Source organism: Phocoena phocoena, chromosome 13 (genome assembly GCF_963924675.1).
Source record: "Phocoena phocoena chromosome 13, mPhoPho1.1, whole genome shotgun sequence".
Taxonomy (NCBI): Eukaryota; Metazoa; Chordata; class Mammalia; order Artiodactyla; family Phocoenidae; genus Phocoena; species Phocoena phocoena.
This window is the reverse complement of record NC_089231.1, coordinates 13730911-13756830: the sequence shown is the minus strand read 5'-3', so window position 1 is coordinate 13756830 and position 25920 is coordinate 13730911. Positions and strand designations below refer to the sequence as shown.

General features: G+C 34.3%; 1 protein-coding gene across 1 annotated transcript in view; it reads right to left on the bottom strand.

The window, feature by feature from the left end:
* PIGN (phosphatidylinositol glycan anchor biosynthesis class N) overlaps positions 1–25920 on the bottom strand; it is a 107394-nt gene that overhangs the window by 75208 nt on the left and 6266 nt on the right. The window contains exons 2-12 of the mRNA XM_065889663.1: positions 24278–24526; positions 22130–22251; positions 21422–21520; positions 19652–19758; positions 15080–15204; positions 13834–13964; positions 12819–12935; positions 10348–10388; positions 7400–7459; positions 6076–6168; positions 4983–5038 (exon numbers count right to left, since the gene is read on the bottom strand). Coding sequence (XP_065745735.1) covers positions 4983–5038; positions 6076–6168; positions 7400–7459; positions 10348–10388; positions 12819–12935; positions 13834–13964; positions 15080–15204; positions 19652–19758; positions 21422–21520; positions 22130–22251; positions 24278–24498 — 1172 coding nt within the window. The 5' untranslated portion in view covers positions 24499–24526. The remainder of the gene's footprint in view (positions 1–4982; positions 5039–6075; positions 6169–7399; positions 7460–10347; positions 10389–12818; positions 12936–13833; positions 13965–15079; positions 15205–19651; positions 19759–21421; positions 21521–22129; positions 22252–24277; positions 24527–25920) is intronic.

Sequence of the window (25920 nt, the reverse complement as noted above, 5' to 3'; positions counted from 1 at the left end):
GTGCTACCAGGGAAGTCCCCAAAGTTACTTTTTTAAAAGAAGAATTTCGGGTTTGAGGCAGAAAATTACACTTTTAGTAAATAATTAGTAAATCAGATGGATGAAGTGGTAGAAAGATTCACATTAAAACAAATATTTAAAATTTGGTCCAAGGGAGGAATTTTAATCCATATCAGACTAAAAGAAATAAATATAGTAAAAAGAATCAAAGTATCTTTTGTCATTTTAGTAGAAAATATTAATATTAAAATATTCTGTTAAAATTTATTTCAGTTCCCTGAATTTAAATAGTGATTTTTAAATAAAATATAACAGATGCTTTGGCTTCTATTGGCAAGGTACAATATCTCCTTCCCATTTTCATTTTTTTCTAAAATATCTCTTAAGAGTCTTCTCTTGTTCTTTTCTCATTTCATGGAATTTTTTTCTTTTAATGTTTTTCTTATCTTAATTTAGCCTCTATACACACTTTTCAAATAGAAAGTGTTTTTTCCTCTTTTTTAAGGTACTTTCAATGTAGCCAAACTATACTTTTTCTAGTCATGTAGCTCCACCTGCTGGTCATTCCTTGGCATAGACTCAGGGTCCATTAGACCCAATTTTAGTTTTGAGGGTTTTTTGAGCAGTTCTATTTGTCATAATGAATATTTCATGATTTTTATTCTTTCTTAGAGGTCTTTAAAATATCAAAGGTAAAATTTACTTATTTTTTAAATAATAGGATAAAATAGGATATGCAATTACCATATGGATCCATTGGACCCTTTTACAAGTCTAAGAGATGTTACAGGATCTTAGCAATCTTGTTCTTCCTCTATCTTGACACATTTGCTATTTCATCACCCTAGGAACTATTACATTATTCACCAATTATTCATGCTAGGAAAGACTAAACAAGAAAATGGAAGAATGGTAGAGAGATATTATTAAACCTAAATCTAGTGATGCTGGTGAAATTAATCACATAAGTAAAATCTCAAGACTGAATTTTCAGCTGTCAATATCCTAGATAAGTTTTCTTACATTTAAGAACTGATGAGTGAACAATATATTTCTAACCAGAAAAGGGAAATATGGTACTTATTCAAGAAGGAAGGACTTCATTGAACAATTATTTGTAACAAGAACCTGAGCTGTTTTACAAAAAGGATGTGTGACCACAGCATTCTTTCATATTTTATGATGTTTCTGTTCCAATAATTACTTGATATAGTTTCTAAGTGGACAATGCTAATATTAGGTGTATATATAAAGGTGACTGGAAGGAAAGAGATGGTGTAGAAATGAAAAAAACTCATTGGATTAGGGAAAAATAAAGAGCCCATTGTACTCAGATGATAAATGATGATAACTGTTTTTCCTGGTATACTGAACATATGTAACAGGGAAAACAGGATACTACTCATAATAGAAATATCCAGGAATAAAATAATGAGAAATGTATATTGGATGGGAAAAGATAAAATTTTACTTAGGGACATAACAGAAGATATAAATAAATAAAGTTCAATAGTGTAAAAACATCAATTCTCTCCAAATTGCTTCCTAAATATAGTGTAATAACCAAAGAATTTTTCATATAATTCAAGTTGATGATTCTAAAATTTATATGGAAGAATACATTTCTTTTTTATCTGTGCCCATAACTTTTATGATTTTGATTCATGCCAATGATTAGAATACCGTTTTGTTTTTGTTTTTTGGGGTTTTTTTGCCGCACTGTGTGGCTTACAGGATCTTAGATTGAGCCCAGGCCCACGTCAGTGAAAGTGCCAAGTCCTAACCACTGGACCACCAGGGAACTACCTATTTTTTGTTTCTTTTTAAATTATGTTTTATCAAAGCAATATACACATATAATTTTTTTAAATCAAAAATAGTACAGAGGGGCAAAATGACAACCAATGTATCCCCGCTCCACCCTTCTCAGCTCTCAGTTCCCCAACCCAGAAATAAAAACTTTTACATGTGTCTGATTTTAGTTATTCTGGTAGTTACCCTCATTTTTCTTAATAATATGCTTTTATTACTATATCTTTTTAAAAATTTTTATTTACTTATTTGTTTTTATTTTGGGCTGTATTGGGTCTTCATTGCTGTGCACAGACTTTCTCTAGTTGTGGTGAGTGGGAGCAACTCTTCGTTGCAGTGCGTGGGCTTCTCATTGCAGTGGCTTCTCTTGTTGCAGAGCACGGGCTCTAGGCACGAGGGCTTCAGTAGATGTGGCTCGCGGGCTCTAGAGTGCTGGCTCAGTAGTTGTGGCACACGGGCTTAGTTGCTCTGCGGCATGTGGGATCTTCCTGGGTCAGGGCTCGAACCCGTGTCCCCGGCATTGGCGGGCGGATTCTTAACCACTGCACCACTAGGGAAGCCCCTATTACTATTTCTTGACTTGATAACCTGAGACCCTTGCTGTTGACTCCCCACTGACTCTGTTCCTGCTGTCTCCTCCCACCTCAATATGGTTATATTACTATTTTTACCTCCTGGTGGCTACGTTGGTCACTTTAATAATCTAATACCCAAACCTCTACCTTATTCTCTCAACTATAGCTGGAATCATCTCCACATTCTTTTTTATGAGGACAATAGCACCAATATTATTCCATTTATATTTCTGCCTTCCAACCTGTAGCCTTGTACATTGCCGAAGTTGGTAACATTTGCATTCTATTCTGTAATCATTATTAAGTCTTCCTTGCTTTGTCTAAGGTTTGACTCTAAAAGCTGGAAATCAATATTTACATTATTTATGATTACTTAAATGCTGTTCACTCAGTAGCAAAGTTTTATACTATAATTAAATTTTCTCATCTATTTCTTTGAAGCCTTGATCCACATGCCAATCTTCAAATCTTTCTTCAGTCCCAACAATTGCTCAAAATCATGTCACATCTTAGGTTGCTTCAGATTTGAAGCCTGCTTTTATTGTACAATTTAAAATGTTTCCTTTCCCCCTAAGTTTCCAGTATATGGGGGGTGAAGAAATGACACCTTCCAGTGTTTCCTCCAGCTTCTCATTCAGTACATACATTACTTAAAATTCATTTCACTTCTTTTGAGTTCTACTTGCTGTTCTAATTTGGAGGATTTGCCTCCCATTTGGACCATTCTTGTACAATTTATCATTCTGTAGGTTTTTAGTTGCATTTTGCATTTTTTAAAAAATGCATCCTATACTTTTTCTCATTTTGTAAAGTTTGTGCTGCTTTTTTATTTATGGATACAACAGTTTCTCAGATATATCTGAGGATTTAAATATTTTTAAGCTCTTTTCTATTCCTTCAGTTATCTATTTCCTCACGAGTCAATTCTTTGTTTTATCCAAGGCTTTTCTCGTCATACTGCAGGCTTTCAACGAATGATGATTTTCAGCCAGACAAGTTTGCAGGCAGGGTGGGTGAGCCAGTGGGTGAGAATCAACCATTCTGTTGGGGCCCCTGGTGACACAAAGCTAGCAGTGGCTCCGCAGGCAGGTGTTGAGCATGAAAGCAGGGGAAGTTCATGGTCAGCTCCCGGGCCAAGTGGAGGAAGGTGGGCAATGTGCACTTGAACCCCTTCCAGAAAAGCATTTCCCTGATCAGTCTTTCTCAAGTAGCTGATCTAAAGTAACTCTCAGTTACTTTCAATGTCCTGTGTATTTTCTTCATATCAAAAATTGATAATATATTTCTTGTTCATTTATTTGTTTATTTTGTTACTGTCTGACTATACCACTACATTACAAATAAACAGATGCATATGATATCTAAATGATATAATATAGGGCAAATTCTAATTGATAAAGACTTGGCTCATAGTCTTTATATGTGATAATCCTACAATTAGGGACACTCCTCAAAAATAATTCTACTTTTGACATATGTAATATAATTAATTTCATTACTTGCAAATTCATAACTAACTTGTTAATGTCATAATTAATTAACATAACTTGTTAATGTCATAACTTGCAAAATCTTAATTTTGCTTTGTTTTTGCTCTCCTATACACACACACACACACACACACACACACACACACACACACACACACAAAGGCAGGCTGCCATAGAGAATGATGTGATTACATGATTCAGAGGGCAATAGTTTCTAGTTTATGAATACTATACTAGTGCTATATAAGTTATAAAAAATAACTCCAATGAAGTCATTCAATCAGATCCTTACCACCCATATTTCAAACAGTTTTTATTTATTTTGGTCAAGAACAAAATCTCCCTAATTAAATGTGAATCCCTACTAACTGCAAACTAAGTCCAAGGAGGCTGAGAAAACCCACCCGAGTCGGTGGTGCAGAGCCACATTTATGACTCAAATCTCCCCATTCTCAATTCAAGGAAAGTACGTCTTTCTGGATGTGGGACAAAATCTGCTGCCCACCAAAATCAACTCTCTTCTTTTCCCAAGTAGTTGTCAGTGTTTCCCAGAATTGTTTCATTGGCCTTTTCTTGTCACTTTTTATATTCTCCCCAGAGCCTCCTACATGTTTAACACTTTCCACCACCATCTTTATGCTGTTGGCTCCAAAATCTTAATAACCAATTCTCATCTCTATCTTGAGATCCAAGTCCTTATTTTTAACTAATTAACTGGTATCTTCAAATGTAAGTTGAACTCGGTAAATTCATCCTTACCTTTCATGCTAGCTCTTCTTTCTTTCTGTAAGCCATAACGGCACAAGCATCTTCCCAATCAACCAAACCAAGAGCCCCACACCTTCCCAGTCAAGCCCTGTTGAATTTATCTCCTTAATGTTTCCTATATCTCTCTGCACCCCTATATCTCCTCTACCAGCCATTCAAAGGTATACAGCATCTGGTTCATTATTTATAAAACAAGAGAAGAGGCTTTCATTTAGAAGACTGCACTAACGTACCCAAAAAAGACAATGTTTCTAAGTACCTAATCTATCCTGTCAGGCTTTCAAACTCAGTGAAAAATGATTTCCTACAAGTTAATAAAAAAATATAAGAGACTTACTTAAATGGTGTGAACAAAAATGGTAAAGTAGCTTCTTTTTTCTGAGCCATTTTCACCTGGGAACCAAGTATGAAAATACTTTATATTATAAATGAGAAAAAAAAATTAATTTCATTTTGAAATATAAACATCCATTGAAATGGTTCTTCAGGGACAGAAATAAATGGAATTTTGTGTTGCTATATTATTTCATAAATATCTAAAGAAAATGTTAATATTATTGTACCATTACAATAAGCTGAGAATTAAGCATATCAAGCCTGCAAAATAACATATTGTAATGTAATTAAACTATACTTCTTTAATTCTTAGGAAACAAAATAAGCCAAGCTGCATTAACATATTCTGTTATTAAGAATAACAGAAAGGGACTTCCCTGGTGGCGCAGTAGTTGAGAGTCTACCTGCCAGTACAGGGGACGCGGGTTCGACCCCTGGTCCGGGAGGATCCCACATGCTGCGGAGCAACTAAGCTCGTGCACCACAACTACTGAGCCTGCGCTCCGGAGCCCGCGAGCCACAACTACTGAAGCCCGTGTACCCTAGAGCCCACGCGCCGCAACTGCTGAAGCCCGCGTGTTCTAGGGCCAGCATGCCACAACTACTGAGCCCATGTGCTGCAACTACTAAAGCCCCTGCTCGCCGCAACTGGAGAAAGCCCGCGCACAGCAATGGAGATCCAACGCAGCCAAAAACAAAAAAGAATAACAGAAAGTTTCAGTTAGATGGTCACCTCTTTAAGCTCTTAATGCATATAATAATATACATGGAATGACAAGAAATGTTGCAATCTCTAATCCTACTTCTACAAGGCAAATTTCACTGATAAAGACTTGGTTTGTAGTCTTTATGAGCATATGTGGTACTCTAACAATTAGGGACACTCCTCAAAGGTAATTCTACACCCTTAAACTGATTCATGGAACCTGCACCTCAGATATGTGAAACTTTAGGACATTAGTTAAACACACAAAATTTAAAGATAATAAATTATAGAAAATCCTTTCTTGAAATGCAAAATCAAATATTTTCACTTAATATATACAATTTTAAAATTGTAGTAGCGTCCATTTTTGTGTGTGGTCTTGTTTTACCTTGAACTGTTCAAGAATCTGTACTGCATTTGTAAACATGCTCTCTGCTTTGAAGAGATCAGTGCTGTTAAGTATATCCACAGGAAGGGTTCCCTGTAAATAATAGACACTGATTTAATATTAGTACTAACAAAGCTCAAAATATTCTTATAAAACAAAACAGACTTACAAAGGAACCAATAGAGATGACATATGGACAAATTCTTGGAATAATTAAACAAAAAATCTTTTTAAAAACCATAACTAAAAAATGTTCTCTTAGTTTTTCTTACAAAGTAGATATAATAAAGTAAATAAAGCAAAAGAGATGAATTAAGTTCAATAAAACCTAACATTTATTTAAAGATTACTATGTGGCAGGCAGTGAACTAAAGGTGCTCTGCACACACACAAAATTACTATGGTGGGCCACAGCCAGCTCACTTAAAAAGAAATAATAAGAAAAATAGGACTATATTACTATGTATAGTAACGGTAAGGATTGTTTTGTGAAACGTTGGTTTCAGTGACAGACATACACACATACTTATGACTATAGGGGTCATATCAGAGTTCTGAGGTAGATGACATTATGTTTTTTAAGTTTGATTTGAAGGGCTAGAAAGAATGGCTGATGGGAATGGATTCTGTTTGTTTTTTAGCTTTTCAGCATCCAGTTCCCATTTTTAACAGCATTATCATTCTATGTTGAGATATCAGGTAGAGCATAGTAGGTCTCTAATGAGGCCCCCCCAGCCTTCCCTCACTGAAGGGTAGACAAATAACTGAGGCCAGACCACTCAAATGGTAAGCACTGGAATTTGACACTTGAGAGTCAAGGAACAGAGAGTACAACAGGTGTAATGCTACTCTCCCCTAGTGTCAGTGACCCTGCAGACTGGCCCTACCATGGGACCACGGTGAGCTTCTTTCTCCGAGTCTCTGGAGCACTCTTGGTTCCTGTTCATTTCCCAGTCTGGCCTTTGAAGACCCCTTTGATTTAGCAAACCAGCAATATCTTTTTAATAAATTTCCTTTAAATGGATTCAGTTTCTGCTTCTTACAATAAAAAATTACTTATATATTTTCATCATGTAACTAAAATACAAAGATATAAATCTATTTACATTTTAGAAAATAAAAAATTTTTAAGAAAAGCTATTAGGCTTGTGCTCCATGTTGTATTTCATACATAATTATGAGGTGTTACATCTTTAGAAAGAAATATAAAGGAAAAAAGTTTTAAATGTAATCAAAGATTATTCAGAAACACATAAAAAGTTAATTTTACTGTACAATAATTTTTTTTAATTCTGAGAGTTGATAAGAAAATTGTATTCTTTACCACTGAATTAAGAGGGAAGGGAACTCCAATAAGAGCAGCCATCAGTGGTGCAACATCAGCCTACAAACAGAAGAAGTTCAAATCTAAGAAGCTGACAGAGATCAACAAGGAAAGTAAATAATCTAATTAATATCACTGTAGTTTGAAAAATAACCATGATATTCATTATAATCCATTACCTTCAAACATTTATTTAATACATAGTAGGTACTGATCTCTAAAAAATGTCATTTGCTAGAGGTATGTGAACTTACGAAAACTTAAATTTGACAAGAAACCACTAGGAGCCCCAGATGTAAAACATATAAAAAGTTACTTATTCTAGATGCCAAAAACTTGACCACTTTATGCAACAGTGTTTGAGTATTATGAGAAGGATGCTTTAACTAGAAAATAAATAGCAAAAATAGACTTTAACTAAAGAAATATAAATATATATATATAAATTAAAGACAGTATGTATCAGAAGGAGGTTTGTTTGCCAGCCAGTGAAGTCCAGAAAAGATACAAACCAGATAAGAGGCTCTTTGGACAAAAGACCTCAAATATCATTTTGGAGAGCTCCCTTCAAGTCCAGTTTCCCAGAAGAGTTGCTCATGCTTTCTGTCTCCATGGCCTCACCTCCCCATCACTCCCCAGGCCACTCTAACTTGTTTTGACTCTTTATCATTCTGTAGACTGCTCTTCCTAAAGAGCTAATAACCTCCATTTTTCTACAACTAATTGATTGCTTTTATATTAGTCCATACAATTTTTCAGGGAGTAAAATACTTGGCTGTCAGAATGCTCAGTTTCAAACACTTGCTTGTGATCTCTGAGACCTTGGGCAGGTTATTTAACCTCTCCAATGCTTCAGTTTCCTTATCAGTTAAAAAAGAAATAAAAGTTTCTCCCTTACAGAGTTATGGCAGGATCAAATGAGACCAAATTTATAAAGTACCTGGCGCATAATAGTCCTGCACTAACCGGTGGCTACAAATGCTGTTGTGATGATTATAATTACGTTACCTCTTGGCAGTGCTGTGCGGACCACCCCCTCCTGGGCCTTAACATCCCTCCACTGAGTGCCTCCAATCTCACTGTGGGTTCTTTCCAGATACCTTCTCTAGCCCCCATTTAAAACTGGAGTTTGGTCCCAGGCTCTCAGTCTTACTTTTTACCATCTAGACTCTCTTTACCATCTCACAGAACACTGAAAACCCCATGGGCCGCCTAATTGCTTCCTCTCCTTCCCCCAGAATCCACCGTTGGCCTCCTCTGATCTAGTCTCCATGCTGCAGCCAGAGGAATCCTCTCACAGAAAATCAGATCATGTCACTCCCCAGGCTTTGAACACTTCAAAGGCTTCCTCAAGCTTTAGGATTAACTCCATAGGGCCCATGAGGCCCTGTGTGGTCCAGTGTCTACCTTATTCTGCCTCACATCAAAGCACGGTCTGCTGCTCTGTACACCCATTTCTTCAAGATCCTTTCAAATGCCACGTACCCGCTACCAGAGCTCTGGGCACATGCTGCTCCTCTGCCTGAAAAGCTCCCTTCCTCCTGCCTTGGCCTGGCAACTGCTACTCATTCTTCAATCGCAGCCCAAGTCTCAGTTTCTGGGGAAGCCTTTGCTGACCACACAGCCTATGAGATGTATCTGCTTTATACTCTGATGGCTTCACAGGCCTCTTTTGTTGTATATCACGGCTATAATTTTATGTTTGTTTGTATCATAAATACAAATAAAAGTAAAATTTATCTTATTCCTAAACTATAAGCTTCCTAGGGTAGGGAGTGTGTCAGCTTTTATTCACCATTATATCCCTTATACAAAGTTTAATGTTAATGTGTTAATGTTTCAATATTTTAATGTTAATGTTAATGTTTGCACGATGTTTAAACATACTGCACACACACAACAGTGTTGGCAGAAGGAATGAATAAAGAATTCTCATCTAATGTAGATCTGAAGCAGTATTCAGAGAGCAATAGCTGAATCTATATTTAGTTTTTGATTATGATCCAGTCTATATAAAAAACATGTTCTTGTTTTATGGACTTCAATTTATTCCTATCCCTTTGACAGTGATTTTTATTGCAAAGTAATAGACTGCTATCTGATTCTATACATTGTCACTTACTTGGATAATAAGCATCCATCCAGAGCGAAGAGACCATTCTTAATACGCTGAGAAAGAACAGGCTTCTATAACCGTAAGCCTGAAAATGAGACCCTAGACCTTGGTTTATCCACCACAGTAAGGAATGTCAGCTTGTGAGGTGACCTGGAGAAGTAAGGTATTCCCGCCATTTTGGAGGCCACATACCAACGATGCCATGCCTTCCATAAATAGTAAAGATGGCTGTCTACACAGCATATCTTCAACAAGAAAAATCTGTGCTTCATATTTACAGATAATGTTACTGGTCTAACTTGATTAGGTTGGCCACGCATTTTCCTATAATGTAAAGTTTCTAGCTGAGTAATCTATATAGTCTTGTCACTTTTTCTCCATTGCATTTGTAAAAACTCTGGGTAGAATTAAAGATAAAATGGGTGTTAATAAAAAAGAACTGGTAACTGACACACTAACAGGAGAGAAACCCATAATGGGGTTTTATTAGATCTGTGCTTAAAGCAACTAAGCAAGGCAACCATGACAAGAAATCACAGAAATGTAACAGGCATGCAAATTTTAATTTGCATAATAATTCTTTAATTAGCCAGTGTTATTTGGAGGGAGGGCCTCTTCTCTTTTCACTTTTATTTGCAGCTGCTTTTTTTATTTTGCCAAAAGGAAGATTACCTGGGGTTAAGATATTCTCATTTAATAGGATTTCCCTTGGTAACTGAAATGTTTTAGAAAAATCTTTTATCATTATTAATATACTTTTTTTCCAGACTTTTTTGGTCTAAACTTCTTATAGACGAAATTAAATCTGAACATGATTAAATATAATGAATACCTGATTGACATCTTGTCTCTTCCAGTTCTCCAATTTCCATTCTGAAATAAACAAATAAACACCAGAGCTGCTGTTAAGAATTTTTTTAAAAGATAAATCATTTTATTATTATAAGTGGTCAGTGGAAACGAAAGTATTGGTAAAGTTCATTTTAAGCCAAGTATGAACAAAAAGCGTGCTTAAGAAGGAAGAGCTATAAATTTTTTAAACTAGAATTTTTTTTTTTTAAACTAGAATTTTAAAAGAATAACTGAAAAGTAAATAATTGATATTTTCTGTGGTAGTATATTAATTTGGAAATAATTTGGAGATAATTGTTTCAAAACATCCAAAGGCTAAGGAAGGAAAGATGGTAGTAAAAGGCACAATGATAACAACTGCCAGCATGACTACAACTAATGACAGTCGTGTTCCAGGGAATTATTAAGGCAACCAATAGCCCGTTAGTCAATCTAAGCTTTTCTTTTTTCTGTAATGAGAGTTGCTTGCAAAATATTTGAAATTTTTTAGCTCTGATGCTCCTACAGTCACTAATCCCAAATGTGAAAGTAGTATAGTGAGTTACTATTAAAACTGCCTCATTCCCCTATCTTTCTACATATAAATTCAGAAATTTCAATGAACAGTAATCGAAACAAATGATTATGAGGGCATGTCTTGATTTTAAGACTTTGTTTTTGACTTTAAGATATATTACCCAAAGGGTTCTAAGGCATTTTTATGATGAAGTTTCCTTTAATAAGCTAAAAAAGTTTAAAAATATGATCCTAATTTTACCAGTCAGCTACTAAAAATTCAGACTAATCACCTGATGAGGAAGAACATGCACATTCCCTTTCTCTGTACCTTATGATACCAAATATCCATATAAGAAAAAATACATTCTTTCAGTAATGATTCTTGAAGTCATATGATTCTAAAATGTTAAGTCACTGAGAAATCAACTGCCAAAAGAAAGTTCTGTCTCCTAAGTATTCAATACAAACGTACTATTTAACCTAGCTTCTATTTAGATTCAATCTAATCCATTTAACACAGAGCATAAGAATATAAAATGGTGCAGCTGCTTTGAAAAACAGTTTGGCAGTTTGCAAAAAATAAAACATAGAGGAACACATGATTCGTTAATTCCACTCCTAGGTACCTGCCCAAGAGAAATAAAAACACATATGCACTCAAAACCTTTTACACAAATGTTCATTGAGTCATTATCATAACAGTTCAAATGTGGAAACGACCTAAATGTCCATAAGATGACAATGAAATATGGCATAGACATACAATGGAGAGAGAAGTAAGGAGTGACTGCTAATGGGAAGGGATTTGGGGGGTGGTGGTGGCAAGGAAATGTTTTGTAATTAGATAGTAGAGGCAATTGCATAATCTTGTGAATATACTAAAAAAATTTAATCATACACTTTCAAAACATGAATTTCATGGTATGAGAATTACATCTCAATAAAAAGTAAACAAAAAAAAAAGAAAGAAAGTGTGTAGGAAAATTTTATTATACAAACCAAAAAGTCTTCTATGGTAGAAATACCTAATACAGCTGGGAGTCCACATCCCTGGAGAAGGTTTTAAAAGGAACATTTCTAGGGCTTACCCAGACTCATGGAATCAAAATACCTACAGACAAGGTCTGGAAATCTGTAACTTTTTTTTTTTTTTTTGCGGTACGCAGGTTTCCCACTGCTGTGGCCTCTCCCATTGCGGAGCACAGGCTCTGGACGCACAGGCCCAGTGGCCATGGCTCACAGGCCCAGCTGCCCCACGGCATGTGGGATCCTCTCGGACCGGGGCACGAACCCATGTCCCCTGCATCGGCAGGCAGACTCCCAACCACTGCGCCACCAGAGAAGCCCTGTAACTTTTTTTTTTAAATCTGTATTCTTAACAAGTGCTTTGAATGAGTCTGACACAAGTAATCCAGAGAAAGGCATTTCAGAGGAATTTATTTTGTCCAATTAGTAAAAGCTTTGAAACGCTAAAATACCCTTACCTTACAAAATAACCAGAGCTCCAAGAAAAAGGAATTCCTTTTCGTCATGGATTGAGAAGGAAGGGAGGCTTGGGCAACAGAGAGAGCCTTCAAAAGTACTAGAGACAGGGCAAAATCTGTCCGGTTTTGAAATATCAATTGTGACATATGTGTGATTTATCTAATTGATAGTCTTTGCAGGTAAGATCTAAGCCAAGGGTTTAATCTAAGTCCTGGAATAATAAGGTTTGTGAAAAAAAATATTAAAACTTATACTTGAACTTTCACAAGGCAAATAACTAACAATTATATTTCAAGCTGAATATTATAAACCAAATAATATGAACTATACAAAAGTAATACATAGAAATATTAATGACACAAATATCAAAATGAAAGCTATAACTTGAAAAGTAATTTTTTTAAGTTAAACTTTGGTTTTATTTTAAAATGTCACATTTATAAAAACAATAAAGATAAATGTTCATACCTTGCATATATGTATCATCAAATTTCTGAGCTAACACTTTTTGAGGATACTTGATTCCAGCTCCCCAAGTGACAAAAGGAGTACAAGTCTCTAAAGGATGACCAGCTCCATGGGAACCTACAAATAAGACACAAAGAGTAATAAGACAAGTATCAATATATAAGAATTAACTTATACCTAAGTATTTTTTAATACTTAGTTTTAAAGAGTTGATCTCTATATAGCTAATTCTAGCCACCATACTCCCAAATGTTTGCATCTCTATTTAACAATTAGTTTCTAAATATTCCCAAAGAAAGTCAGAGCATCAACAACAAACAGGCAAAAACAAAAAGCAGAACATCTGTTGAGTGACTGGTTGAAAGAAGAATAAGAATAATAACAATAAGACTTGGAGGAGATGCCACCAGAGTAGTACCAAAGGCAGAAAGAACAGGTAAAGCTCCTTTGGGGAGTAACCACCCAAGTTTGAGGCCAGGTCTGCTCTGAAGAGGATAGCAAAGTCTCTATATGCTTTTCTTCCAGGCCACTCTGGCTGGTATAGCCAAAAGCCCTTTATAAAGTGGAACTGGCTCACAAGAATTCTACATTGTGATTTGGTGACCCAAACCTCAGCTTTGCCTTATTTTGTTCTCTGTGCACACACTGTGTTTGCCTTGGGAATCTCACAGGGGGGATAGGCTCATCTAGTAGTACCCTCAGTAATACCACCTTAAACTCACCCCCTCTGCCATCACATACAGTTAATTCTAGGTGGATAATCAGTATTTTTTGTTTTCTTCACCACACTTTTCTCTAATTTCTCAAGTTAAATGAGAGTATATTCCCTTCATAGTTAGAAGAAAGATGATATAAGATCAGTCTTTTATACACTAACATTTTATGCATGCTATTATGTGCTAGACAGTTTGCATATACTAAGATATCTAATCCTCTTCAACATTACAAGACATTTGCAAGCTACATTTACCACTGCTTTAATCGTAAAATATATATCATTTAGAAACAGACTAACCCCAGTCTGTCATTCCATGGTCAGCAGTAAAGATAAATGCTGTTTTCCCATCATTTCCGTAAAAATCTTTAAGAGTAGACACAATTTCTTTCACTCCCTCATCAACTATTTTAATATTGTTCAAATATTCCCTGTTTAAAAAGAAAGAGAAGAGAAAATTAAATTATATTAATTACATTAATTTGGAAAAATCAAATTTATTCAACATGAACTTATAAAGTCAATAACTTGAAGTACTTTTAGATCTCATCTTTAATATTTTTTTAAATCAGAGCTCTTTAGAGTGTTAAAAGTAATTTTCTTCTCTTAAAGAAGTAAAAACATCTGGAATCATTTTCAAAAATGATTTTTAAAAAGATATTGATTAGCAAATAGATTTTAAGGAATGCTTTTTAAGTCTCAAATGCAACAATGATGACTTTTAAGTTCATGCCTCTCATAATGTAAACTATATTGCTCTTTCCACATTAGTAATAGGTAAGCATCACTGTTTCAACTATAGAATATTTCCATCCCTTAGAGTGTTTGTGATATAAACCACTATAATATATTTTGAACAAACTATATTTAAGCTTTCCATACAGTTGAACAAGGATGGTTTGGTATAAGTTTTATCACTTAAGACAATGCATTGTGTTAAAGAAGGGAAGCATGAGGTATTCATTACTGGCAGCTAGCCAATAGGCTTTACAGTTAGTTAGACTAATCTAAACCAAATTCAAAATGAAGAATAAAAGTATAACATGAATTCTTCCTTTCTTACGGTCTTCAAAAGTGAGAAAAATAGTGGCCGTTTTATATAAGGAGTACTACTGAAACATCACATACAAAACTTTATACTGTTATCTGCTAGATACAGCACTGATTAAATGGAACATAAGGAACAGCTAATTACGTCTTTTTGTGATATAAATATTAACACCATAAAAATGCTTTTTATTTCAAAATTTACTAAAATACTTCTAAAATATAAGTTTTTTCTCCCTGACCTGATAAATGAAGAATATGGAATACACATACAGGATATATTTTACTTATATTAATGTGCAGTGTGGTCACAGCACATGTGACTTTAGCCACTATATCATACTACATCTCATATAAATGAGAACTTATTCTACTTTAGAGTTATTTAAAATATAAGTTCTGTTGTGATCATTACAAAGAAAACATTATAATAATATTTTAAAAGTTCAAACAGGCGTTTCCCTCAAAACCATGAAATTAAACACAGCATTAAAATTACCTTGACGATGGTCGGTGAGCATGTCCATTTGTATCTATTCCTAATAAATGTAAGAAAAAAACTATTTTGTCTTCATTTAGTTTAGAAAACAAAGATTGGTTGTTTCTGGCAGCATGAAAGAATTCCTATATGTAACAAATCAGTTAAAAAATTTTAGTTCATTTATTTTATTTAAAAAGTAATTCCAATGAAAACATTTAATTAAATTTATACATAACTATAAAATTAAATTATCCTATTTTGTTTAAATTTGTCCTCAGGACCTACCAACACAAAGTACTTGTCAGTTCAGACATCTATGTTCAAATAACGAGTGAGCTATTTTCTGTGTTATAATTAGGCTGAAAAAAGGTTATAGAACGGGGATCTCGTTTTCATGAAGTTCTCATAACATTGAATAAAATATAGCAGACTGAAGAACTACTTTGACAAGAGTCAAAAGTAAAACGGTACTAGTGGCAACAGTTTAGGAACGCTTTATGAGTTTAAAATGTTTTCATACTTCTGTTGTCCTATGTTACCACCCTAGTCCAACCATAGTCTCTCATTTGCAACATTGCAAATAGCCTCCTATTTCCTTTGTCCCGAGACTAGAATCTGTTCTTCACATTGTATGATAGAAAAATGTCCACTTAATGAAAGGAAATACGGTTCAAAAATGATTAATTTCATAATGGTAAACTGGATTCATAAAGCCCTCTAAGAAAAGGATTCATCCTGTGCTTACATACACATGAACATGTAAACAAGTACCTATGGAGAGTATTTTAAAATTATTTTAAATACGTCAACAGGCTGCCAAGATATATAATTATTGTTCACATAAATGAACTATAGAAGATGTTAATTTTAAGAATAAGAGGTATTTAACTTTCCAACAAAAGTCTGAAATATTATTTCAGATAATTCTTCATTATTACAAACATTAAAAATATAAATGGTGCCATCAGAGAAACCATCTAGTCAAGAATAGAAATAATTTTTTTTAAAAACATAAACATAATGCTACCAATCCTCCTTAAAAACATAAAATGGCCCCCTAACTTTCATATATGTATGAAATGTATATTCTACCTAGCCCCTTTCAAATACATTCTAATTAGCCCCTAAGAAATTTTAAATCTAGATGGAAATGGTAAGTTTTTCAAGAGAAAGGAATTACATTCTGAAGATATAATTGAAAGCTGACAAGAAACAAAAAAACTTAGCAATTGAACTTGAGTCAAATTTACAATTTGTTTCATGACTGATAATATTCAGCTTTGTAAAAAGTGCTATTCATTCATATGTGGACACAAGATCTGGGAAGCCATGAAACACTTATCTTACAGAGCTCAGCCTATTAGATTCTCACTGCCTTTTAAAAAGTTGGTCTTTTGTACCTAAGAGATAGAATGCACTCCTAGCTTCTTTCCCCCCAATATTTAGTATAATTATGCCCACCAATCCCACTTTTCTTAGCTCAAAGACACTCATTCATTTTTGTACTTAACAAATATTTATTATACCTCATGGGAGACTGCTAGATGACTACCCCAGCATGCAGTCTCCCTTTCTCTACAAGTAAAACCTCTGATTTTATGGGACATGTCAGTGCTCCAAACTTAAAAGCTACATATTTCCTATTCTCTCTCACAGCTACATGTGCCTTTTTGGTTATGGCCAATGAGATATAAGTCAAACATTTCGGTCAAAGGACTATGTGGACCTAAGGCTTTTTGAAATAAATTTAATTTAGTAGGACAGAAGGTCCTTTTCGATTCCTCGTACTGTTGGCCTAAAACATTTAAAATAATGGCTGGAACTCCAGCATCTCTTGGGTTGTAAGACAACTCTGAAGCTAAAACCATGCTCTGAGGATAGAAGAGAAACTTAGGAGACTGGGTCTTAATGACATTGTGGAACCACTATGGCAATATTGGACTGCATCAATCTTGGGCTGCATACTTCTGGCATTATCTCTTATTGAGATAGAACTTCTAAGCAATATTTTTTTTCTATTACAGCGTTGAATTTAATCTAAATTAATCATGTATCTACGTACCAGACAATTCCATGATAGGAATTTAGATTTAACAATGTGAAAAAAACAGTATCTCTGCCATAAGATGTATATAGGATTGAAATTGTTTGGATTTTTTTGTTTGTTTTGTTTTGTTTTTAAATCCCCTCCTTTTTGCATAAACAGTACAGAGATGCTTGTTAGATCCAATGGCTTATAATATAGGCAGTTGTAAGCTTAAATAAAAGCAGAGTTCCTTTTAATCCTCTGGGATGTATTTGAACAGTTAGTCCTCACACATCTTTTTTTTTTCCATCCTTTTTTAGATTCTTTTCCCATAGGATTGAAATTGTTGCCAATGTATCAAAAATTACAGCATAGCATAATAAGGTACTAAGATAGAGGTATTAAGGGAATATAGAAGAGGGTTCTCTAAGTCAAACTGGAAGTGGGGTAAAGCAAAGGGAAGTCATGGAAGACCTAATAGAGGAGATGGCTATGGATATTTTACCACAATTTTTAAAAAAGTGAGTAGAAATTGGCATATATTTGTAAACCGTTTGACTAGAATTAAGCATGAGTCTCTGGCCAGGGCACAAAGTCCAGGTTGGACCCCTGACTCCCTCTCTAGCCTGATCTCAGACTGTGCTCTAGTAAGTGTTCCTGCCATGCTAACCTCCCCTTTTTTTCAGTTCCCCAAATCCATTATGCTGGCTCTCCTTTCAGGGCCCAAGTTCACATAACGCTGTTGGCCTGAAATACTCTTCTCTATATGCAATCCAGATCCATCCATTTCTTTGTCTCGTATACTTCTCCAGAGACTATCTCAAAACTCTCAGGAAAGTCTTCCTCTAACTGTTTAGTTTAGATCAGAATTTTCTAAAGATATATTCTTAGTCCCTGCATTTTTCCTTCACACCACTGATCATTGTTGATGATTTCATATTTTTGTTATTGATTAATGTACATGTCTCTATCATATCTTATGAAGTTGTAGGCAAATTTTTTTTCTAGTCACTATCATATCACCAACTAGCAGTGTTGTCAGGCCAGTCATTAGCAATATCTGCCTATCCACAAGGAATCAAATCCATGATTTTGGAACATTTTTGGCATGTTTACGAAATTAGAAGCCAAAGGCCTTTAAGCAGATACTAATATAAGTCAATTATATTAAGAAGTGATAGCAAAATAAATTGCTAATTATTTTTTTGAAGAGATTTTATTTAACTTGAAGGTCTTCCGTTTTGACAAAAGCATATGTTAAATGAAAAAAGAAAGCTTCAAGGAAAAATATTCTGATAAAAGAAATAGGGTTTATCAAAGAACACATTGAGCACTTAATTCCTGATAAGTAAATACAAAGAAAAATGCAGACACATACTGACTGTTTACAAACAAACAATAAAAATGACTACATTATGGAGAAGTCCGCAATGTCAGTCCAAAGACACTACTGGTAAAAGGAAGAATCATTAAGGGTCAATCAATGAATGCTTCTTATAACAGATGAATTATGAGTTATAATTTGGAGATGAGAAAGAATAGATTGACAGAAAGGAGTGACCCAATATCCACAGCTGAGATTTTTACGGTTTGTGAAAATATAAATTCTATTGGATTCCTGGTGAAGCTGTGATGATTGTCACTAACAAATAGTCCAAAAAACTCGATATCTTAACAAAATTCAAATATTTTATTATGATTAACTTGTGAATTTGTTTTTGCTTATCTAATTTTTCTTTAAAGTACAAATTTTTTTAAACATCTACTTTATGTTATAATAAATGCATTAGATTTGAACAGTATTTTTCAGAAGACTTTCAAACAAATCACATGGTCTCACTACTTGTAAGAGACTGGTTCTGTGGTCAAAGAAAGATCAAGAAGGTTTACCTAGGATGATTCAGCAAACTAGGAAAGAAATGCAGGTTTCCTAAATCCAACCAAGGGCTCATTTTACTGTCAGAAACACGGAATTTAAGAGTTAACTTTTTTAAAAAATAAATCTATTTATTTAATTTATTTATTTTTGACTGCATTGGGTCTTTGTTGCTGCACACAGACTTCCTCCAGTTGTGGGAGCTACTCTTCGTTGCGGTGTGCAGGCTTCCCATTGCAGTGGCCTCTCTCATTGCAGAGCACGGGCTCTAGGTGCGTGGGCTTCAGTAGTTGTGGTGTGCGGGCTCAGCAGTTGTGGCTCGCAAACTCCAGAGCACAGGCTCAGTAGTTGTGGCACACGGGCCTAGCTGCTCCACAGCAGGTAGGATCCTCCCAGACCAGGGATTGAACCCATGTCCCCTGCATTGGCAGGCAGATTCTCAACCACTGCGCCACCAGGGAAGTCCAGAGTTAACTTTTTTAAATTATTTTTTTTAAACTTCTATTAATTGGTTATTGTAGAATGTGTAATTTCCTAGAATCCAGTCTTTTTAAAGTAGTATGCTACAATAAAGAACTTTCAAGTTCATACAAATAAAAAAAACTAAGATGCATTTACTAACAAGTCAGTTTCTAGTACATTAGGTACAAATACGTGTGCTGTAGATTAGCCACTCAATAGCACGTACCTTCACGTTATCAAAAACCCAGGTATCCAGTTTTGTTACATCCTGGGCACCAAAATCCTCACTGTAAGCATCATAATTATGTGCAAAAACATGGTTTCCACTAGCACCTGAAAAGGAAATTTGGAGAAAAAAATTTTTAATGATCTGCCATGGACCATAGTTTATACTATAACCTATGCTGTTGTTTTAGTTCTCACAGTAACATATTCCAATTTTACAGATACACTACAAGTGAGTTAATTAACTTGCCAAAGTCACAGTGCTAATGAAACACGACAGCACAAGAGTAAACACCAAAGTTTGTCTCCCTGTAAGGATTAAACTATTCAAAGAATTTGTGCATCTAAGGATGGTACAATCTAAAATGGATGAAATCATTTGTTTTACAAAATTCCCTAACCAAGAAGAAAATTCAAATATTTCAATTCTTTTATTCATAAAATATGTGCATTTTTCTCAATATAAGGGAATATTGCTTATTGCCAAATAGTTTGAAAGGGTCAACAAATATATTAATCTTACATATTTGTAGGATTTTATTAAGAATCTAATCAACTTAGTGAATTTCTGAGTTAGGCTCTTACAGCTCATAAGTAAGAGATATAACAAAATAATGACAAATCTCTTATAATATCAGCTTAGCTCTAATGATACTATTCTACTGTTCAGCCATTCTACTTCCCACATTCTAAGTAAAGATCTGAGTGGGTCTGTGGGTTGCCATAAGAAATGGAACATTCTTATTCGATTATCTCCAGGCGTCCTGTCCTATCAACTGTAGTCAGAAGTAGGGAGGTAAATTTGGTAACCATAGCAACTTAATCCATCCTCACTACCACCAGTCCCCCAAAAAGCTTAACTGCTTTCCAAAGAAGGGAGTATATAAATGGCAAGCAGTATGAGTTTTTTGACCTGCTCTACATAATAATGTTCTGTGACTATCATACAGAAAATTCTGAATATCTGTTTTACTTTTGAGACATATTATAATAATGTTTAGTAATTACAATTATTATATTATATTCTTGACTAAGTGTAAACCTTTTCATTAGGTGAAATGATCATAATGCTCTCACTAAAAAGCATTTAATGACATAAAATTCAAATGGAATCCAACTGATTTTAGAAAATAATGTAAATGAATTTTCTAATCAAGAGATGTTCGAATACTTGCAGATTCATGCAGAAATACAACACATACAACAAATCCAAATGGCATGATCCTGAATATATGCAAATAGAAGTTATAAATATTAACATTTAAATCTTTATGTGACTATCTACTAACTTCTTAGTAATAATCTATCAAAGTAAAATGAACCAGACATCTACATCATCATTATGAGGAGTTATCATCGTCATAATAAGCATTTTGCTAAATGTTTCACATGAATTATCTTATTTAATCCCCAAAACAAACCTAGAAGATAGAAATTATTATCACATTTTACAGAAAAGAAAACTGAACTTCAAAGAAGTTATCTAACTTGCCCAAGATTAAAAAGCTATTAGATGTTAAGAGTCATACATATACCATTTCATCGAATCCAAGGTATTAAAAACTGTATAATTCAACATTTCAAGTACAACTAAGAAGGAAAAAAATCAAACTGACATGTCTATCTATTGCAATATACACCCTTATTTCAGAGATGTTAAACATGTAAAACCATGTATTTCAAAATCAATAAAATATAGTATATATTTTAAATTACCATATTGATTTATTGCCTATTTAGTAGCTGAGGAAATATAATCAATGACTTTTACCTTTGGTAAACATAGCCAAGATGTCTGGGCTCCCCCAGCACCATGTGTGCCTGGTTTCATTAATAAGAGAATCAAATTCCACAGGATTTTCCTTCCATCCTTCAGGTAATTGAGAAAAAAGCAAACAATGACAAAAGTAATATATACATGATGAAATATTAGTATATCCCCTAAAGAAGTATTTTTCAAATAATAACAATGAGGATTAATTGTAGAACAAATGCAAAACTAATAACAGATTTTGTTACATGTATTATATTACAATTTTTTTTAAAAAGCTTACAACAGATAATTTACTTCTTACTAAAATATAGAATCACTTTTGACCTTTCGAGTGTTAAGATCTAGGAAATCCATGAATCCATCCAATCATATTCCATCAATAGCACAGGATGATAAAAAGCTAAAGCTTAATTCTTGAGTCAATCCCAGTTTGTATTTATGTGACTTAGGCATGCTAAAATACTTGTCAAAAGTATCTCGAAACAGGGACTTCCCTGGTGGTCCAGTGGTTAAGACTCCATGCTTCCACTGCAGGGGGCATCAGTTCGGTCCCGGGTCAGGGAACTAAGATCCCACATGCCACGCAGCATGGCCAAAAAAAAGTATCTCAAAACATACTTCACTTTGTGTCATGATTCAGTGTTAAAGAAGCAATATTTTTGCAATAAATTTTTCATGTGATAAAGTCATCTAAATAGACAATACCTCTGGCAACTGCACTGACGTCTTCATAAAACCCTGCTATCAGGGCTACATGGCCTGGCCGAGATTCAGTTGGCACACGTGTGTGAGATATCCCCCAGCTGCCTTCATGCATTATGATATTCCTAAAAGATGTTACAGATGAATAGTTAACACAGACTATGATCAAATGCTCTGTTAAGGCTTTAGAAAAATAAGATTATTACTGAAGGAATCCAGTCAAAAGAGTGAGTCAAAATTTAAGAAGGAAAGCAACCTTTCTGATCCCACTTGAGCCCAGTCCTATCCCTCCCACCAGCTGGATTCAGTAGCACAAGAAAGCCCAGGTGAGACAAAGAACCACTCAACCACTGTACAGGATCACAAGACAAAATACACCATTATTGTTTAAAGCCACAAAGTATTGAAATGGTATGTTACATAAGAAATCACTGATATACACAATATTATTTTGTCAATGTTACATTTTATTAGGTGTGATGGTGGTTAAATTATCTACCTAAATTTGAGATTAAAACAGGCCAAAATTTCTTTTGCTAAAATGTATCAACATTCTTTAAGTTGTCTAACAGTGATTTGCAGAATTTGGGGGAAAATGCAAAACTATCAGTAATGCTGTTGCAGGTAAAAGGCCAGCAGAGCAACAAGTTATAAAACACTAATTCATTGGTAACAACTTTCAATTCTCAAAATGTTCTGTAGGAAAGTATCTAAAAGTGCTGGTTTAGGTACTTTTAATATTGACATCTCATAATAAAACCAACTTTAGTCAAATATATACATAAAAATAAAAGGCTTAAAAAACCATTGAACCACCTGCTGAGGGAGAAATATTTTTTAACTTCTTCAGTTATGTAATGGAAACTGAACTCAAACAGAGAGAGGAAGGTATAAAGAAGTGTGGATACTTCTGTTGAAAACATTTTGATCAGATCATATTTTTTAAAAAACAGTGAGGAACAAGTAAAACCTTTCAAAAAAAAAGGTTTAGGAGAAGCTAGAATGGCATACAACACAAGGAACATCAACTGTGAGCCCTTTGCCCTCTATGTAACACCCCAAGGAGAAGCAAGTGGCACCAGAAAGCCTTGCCTTTGCCTTAACAACCAGTATATTTTATATCTTATTAATTTTGCAATGAACTATATTTCTCTCCTTTCTTCGACACCTAAGAAATTCAACCAAATATATCACCCCAATTTTTAAACTATCCATAGAAATTTATGTTACACATTTTTGTGTACTGAACTTAACCCAGGCTTGATCTTATTTTCCTACTGCCCTGAGTTGCTCATTTATTTGCATACTTTAGTATATTATGCATTTCTTTGAGGCACCATAAATTTATTCCTGGAAATTCAACATAGAATTCAGGTTCATTCATTCTTCTAGCAGTCAACAAATATTTATTAATTGCCTATATGTTCTAGGAACTAGAGATAAAGTGGTATATAAAACAAAGTCCCAGCCTTAGTGGAAGTTGCACATGCTAAGTAGTACTATAAGGAAAATTGAAATAGGGTAAAGAGATAGAAAGAAATCATGATGGGGCAGGAGAAAGATGACGATTTTAGATAAATTTCCATTTGAATTTGAGTTTTAATCTCTCTACAACAGCATTAGGAAGGGCTTTTGAGGGGCTTGCCATAGAATCAGAAAAAGAACAGTTGATTGCAGGAGTCCCCTAAGCCCCCAAAATTAAACATTTCTTTTCAAAGCCACTTAATAAAATCCAAAAATTACATTATGTAGTGATATAGACTTGGAAGGGCTTTATATATTTTATAGAAGATGTATTTTGAGTTGAAGTCTATATTTTCTAGTTTAACACCTTTGTAGTTGGCAATTCACTAATATTTATGCTTGTCATTAATAAGAAAAGGACAATATAGTGAGTTGTAAGCCAGGTTTCAGAAATTAGGACAAGTTAGGCCAAGCAGCTAAGGTCATTCATTTCGATTCACCTGATATCAACTTCCACAATAAGAGAAATAACTCCTAGAAGGAAATAAACTTGCTAATCTCTATGGCAAAGGCCAATTTATATGTGCCCTATTCTCTTTCTCATCATCACTCCTCTACCCAACATGAGATAAACAGTATTAGCATAACATTTTCCAAAGATGTCTTTGTACCAGTTGACACGCTTACCTAATAAATGGTGCCCTAGGATTTCCATTTTCATCTAATTCATAAAGTTTATCTGCTCGCAGGCCATCAGCAACAAACAGCACTAATCTTTTCGCTGGGGGACGCAATGGCGTAAACTGAGGAGTCATTCCATGAACCAAAGGAGATGTAAAATAAATGTCAAAGATAGAGGCGAAGAACACCAAATGTATAAGCAATCCCAAAATAATGTACAGCAGCATATCCTGTGTAACTAATCTTCAAGAAAAACTGAAAAGAGGGAACAAAATTAAATTTGGGTAAGCCTTAGTGCAATCATATATATTTTCACTTATTTTGATGACTACATATAGATTGTATATTTTAAAATATTACATAGCACAGCTTCACCTTTATTTATGATGGTAACAAGTATTATTTAATAATGAGATAATACAGAAATAAAATATGATAAAGTACACTCAAGCAAAAAGTTCAAGTATCATAAGTAATTAGCACCAATAAACTATTTATAATAAACTTAAATGCATACTAAGCTCATAAAAACTAACATAGGATCAAAAAAGAAAGAAAGAATTAAATGAGTCCTAAAATGAGTTAGGGTTCAGTCAAGTCAAATCCTGTATAAGATAGAAAATATAACTCATGGTGGTCTTGGTTACCCATGTGACAACCATTGATATTCTCAGAATTTAACATTATTTAACTATGTGTGCTTCTTTTTTTTTTTTTTTGACTTTTGGTTATCAGCTCAGGACAGTTTTAGCTTCTCTTGACTATCACCAAGTTGAGCAGACAACATGCATTTTGTCCATTTAGTCGGGGAAGGAAAAAGTAGTTAAATTTCATCTTTGCTTCAGAAGATTTACACTCATTAAGGGAACACTTTATTTTAGTTCCCTGAAGCAATACAAAAAAGCAGAGGGTTACATTCATTCATTCAGTAAAAATGTTCTGTGCACGTATTAAGCGCATAATTGTGTGCTGGGGAACTACAGAGACCACCAAAGTGACACAGTCACAAATCTGATGAGCTTACAAATACTTAGGGAAGGAAAACTAAGCAATGTGAAACATTTAAATAACACATTTAAAGTATACCATTAACTGCCTAAATCAATGGGAGTCCAGGGGAGTGCTTTTCAAGCCAGTCTGCAATTTGCTTTTGTTGATGAATCTCTATCCAGATTATAAATAACAGCAAAGTACTCTAACTTGTCCTTGTAATGTAACTGCATTAGTTATACATAGTGACGCTTGGCTGAAAAACACTAAACATGAGTTAATTTAATTACAGATACATCTTATTCTTCCTGGCCTGAAGAAGTACATTATGAAAGGAAAGGGTGGCAAAATATCCTACAAAAAAACTGAAACATTGGGGAAAAAAACCTTATCAAAGTCAAGCATATAATAAAATAATAAAATAAAACAGAGAAAATGGTCAAATTATGGGCCACTTTTTTCTTGGGAGAATCAAGAGTCAACTAAATATCAAAGATATTCCACAAATTATGAAAGTCCCTTACTGAGTAGATGCTATTCTGCAATCTAAGGCAACACTCTCAGAATAAATATGTATTTTCCTTATGAGCTTTGACCACATAGCAACTCCCATCTTAATAATAGCAATCTGATTATAAAAATAAAATCACTGTGGTAAG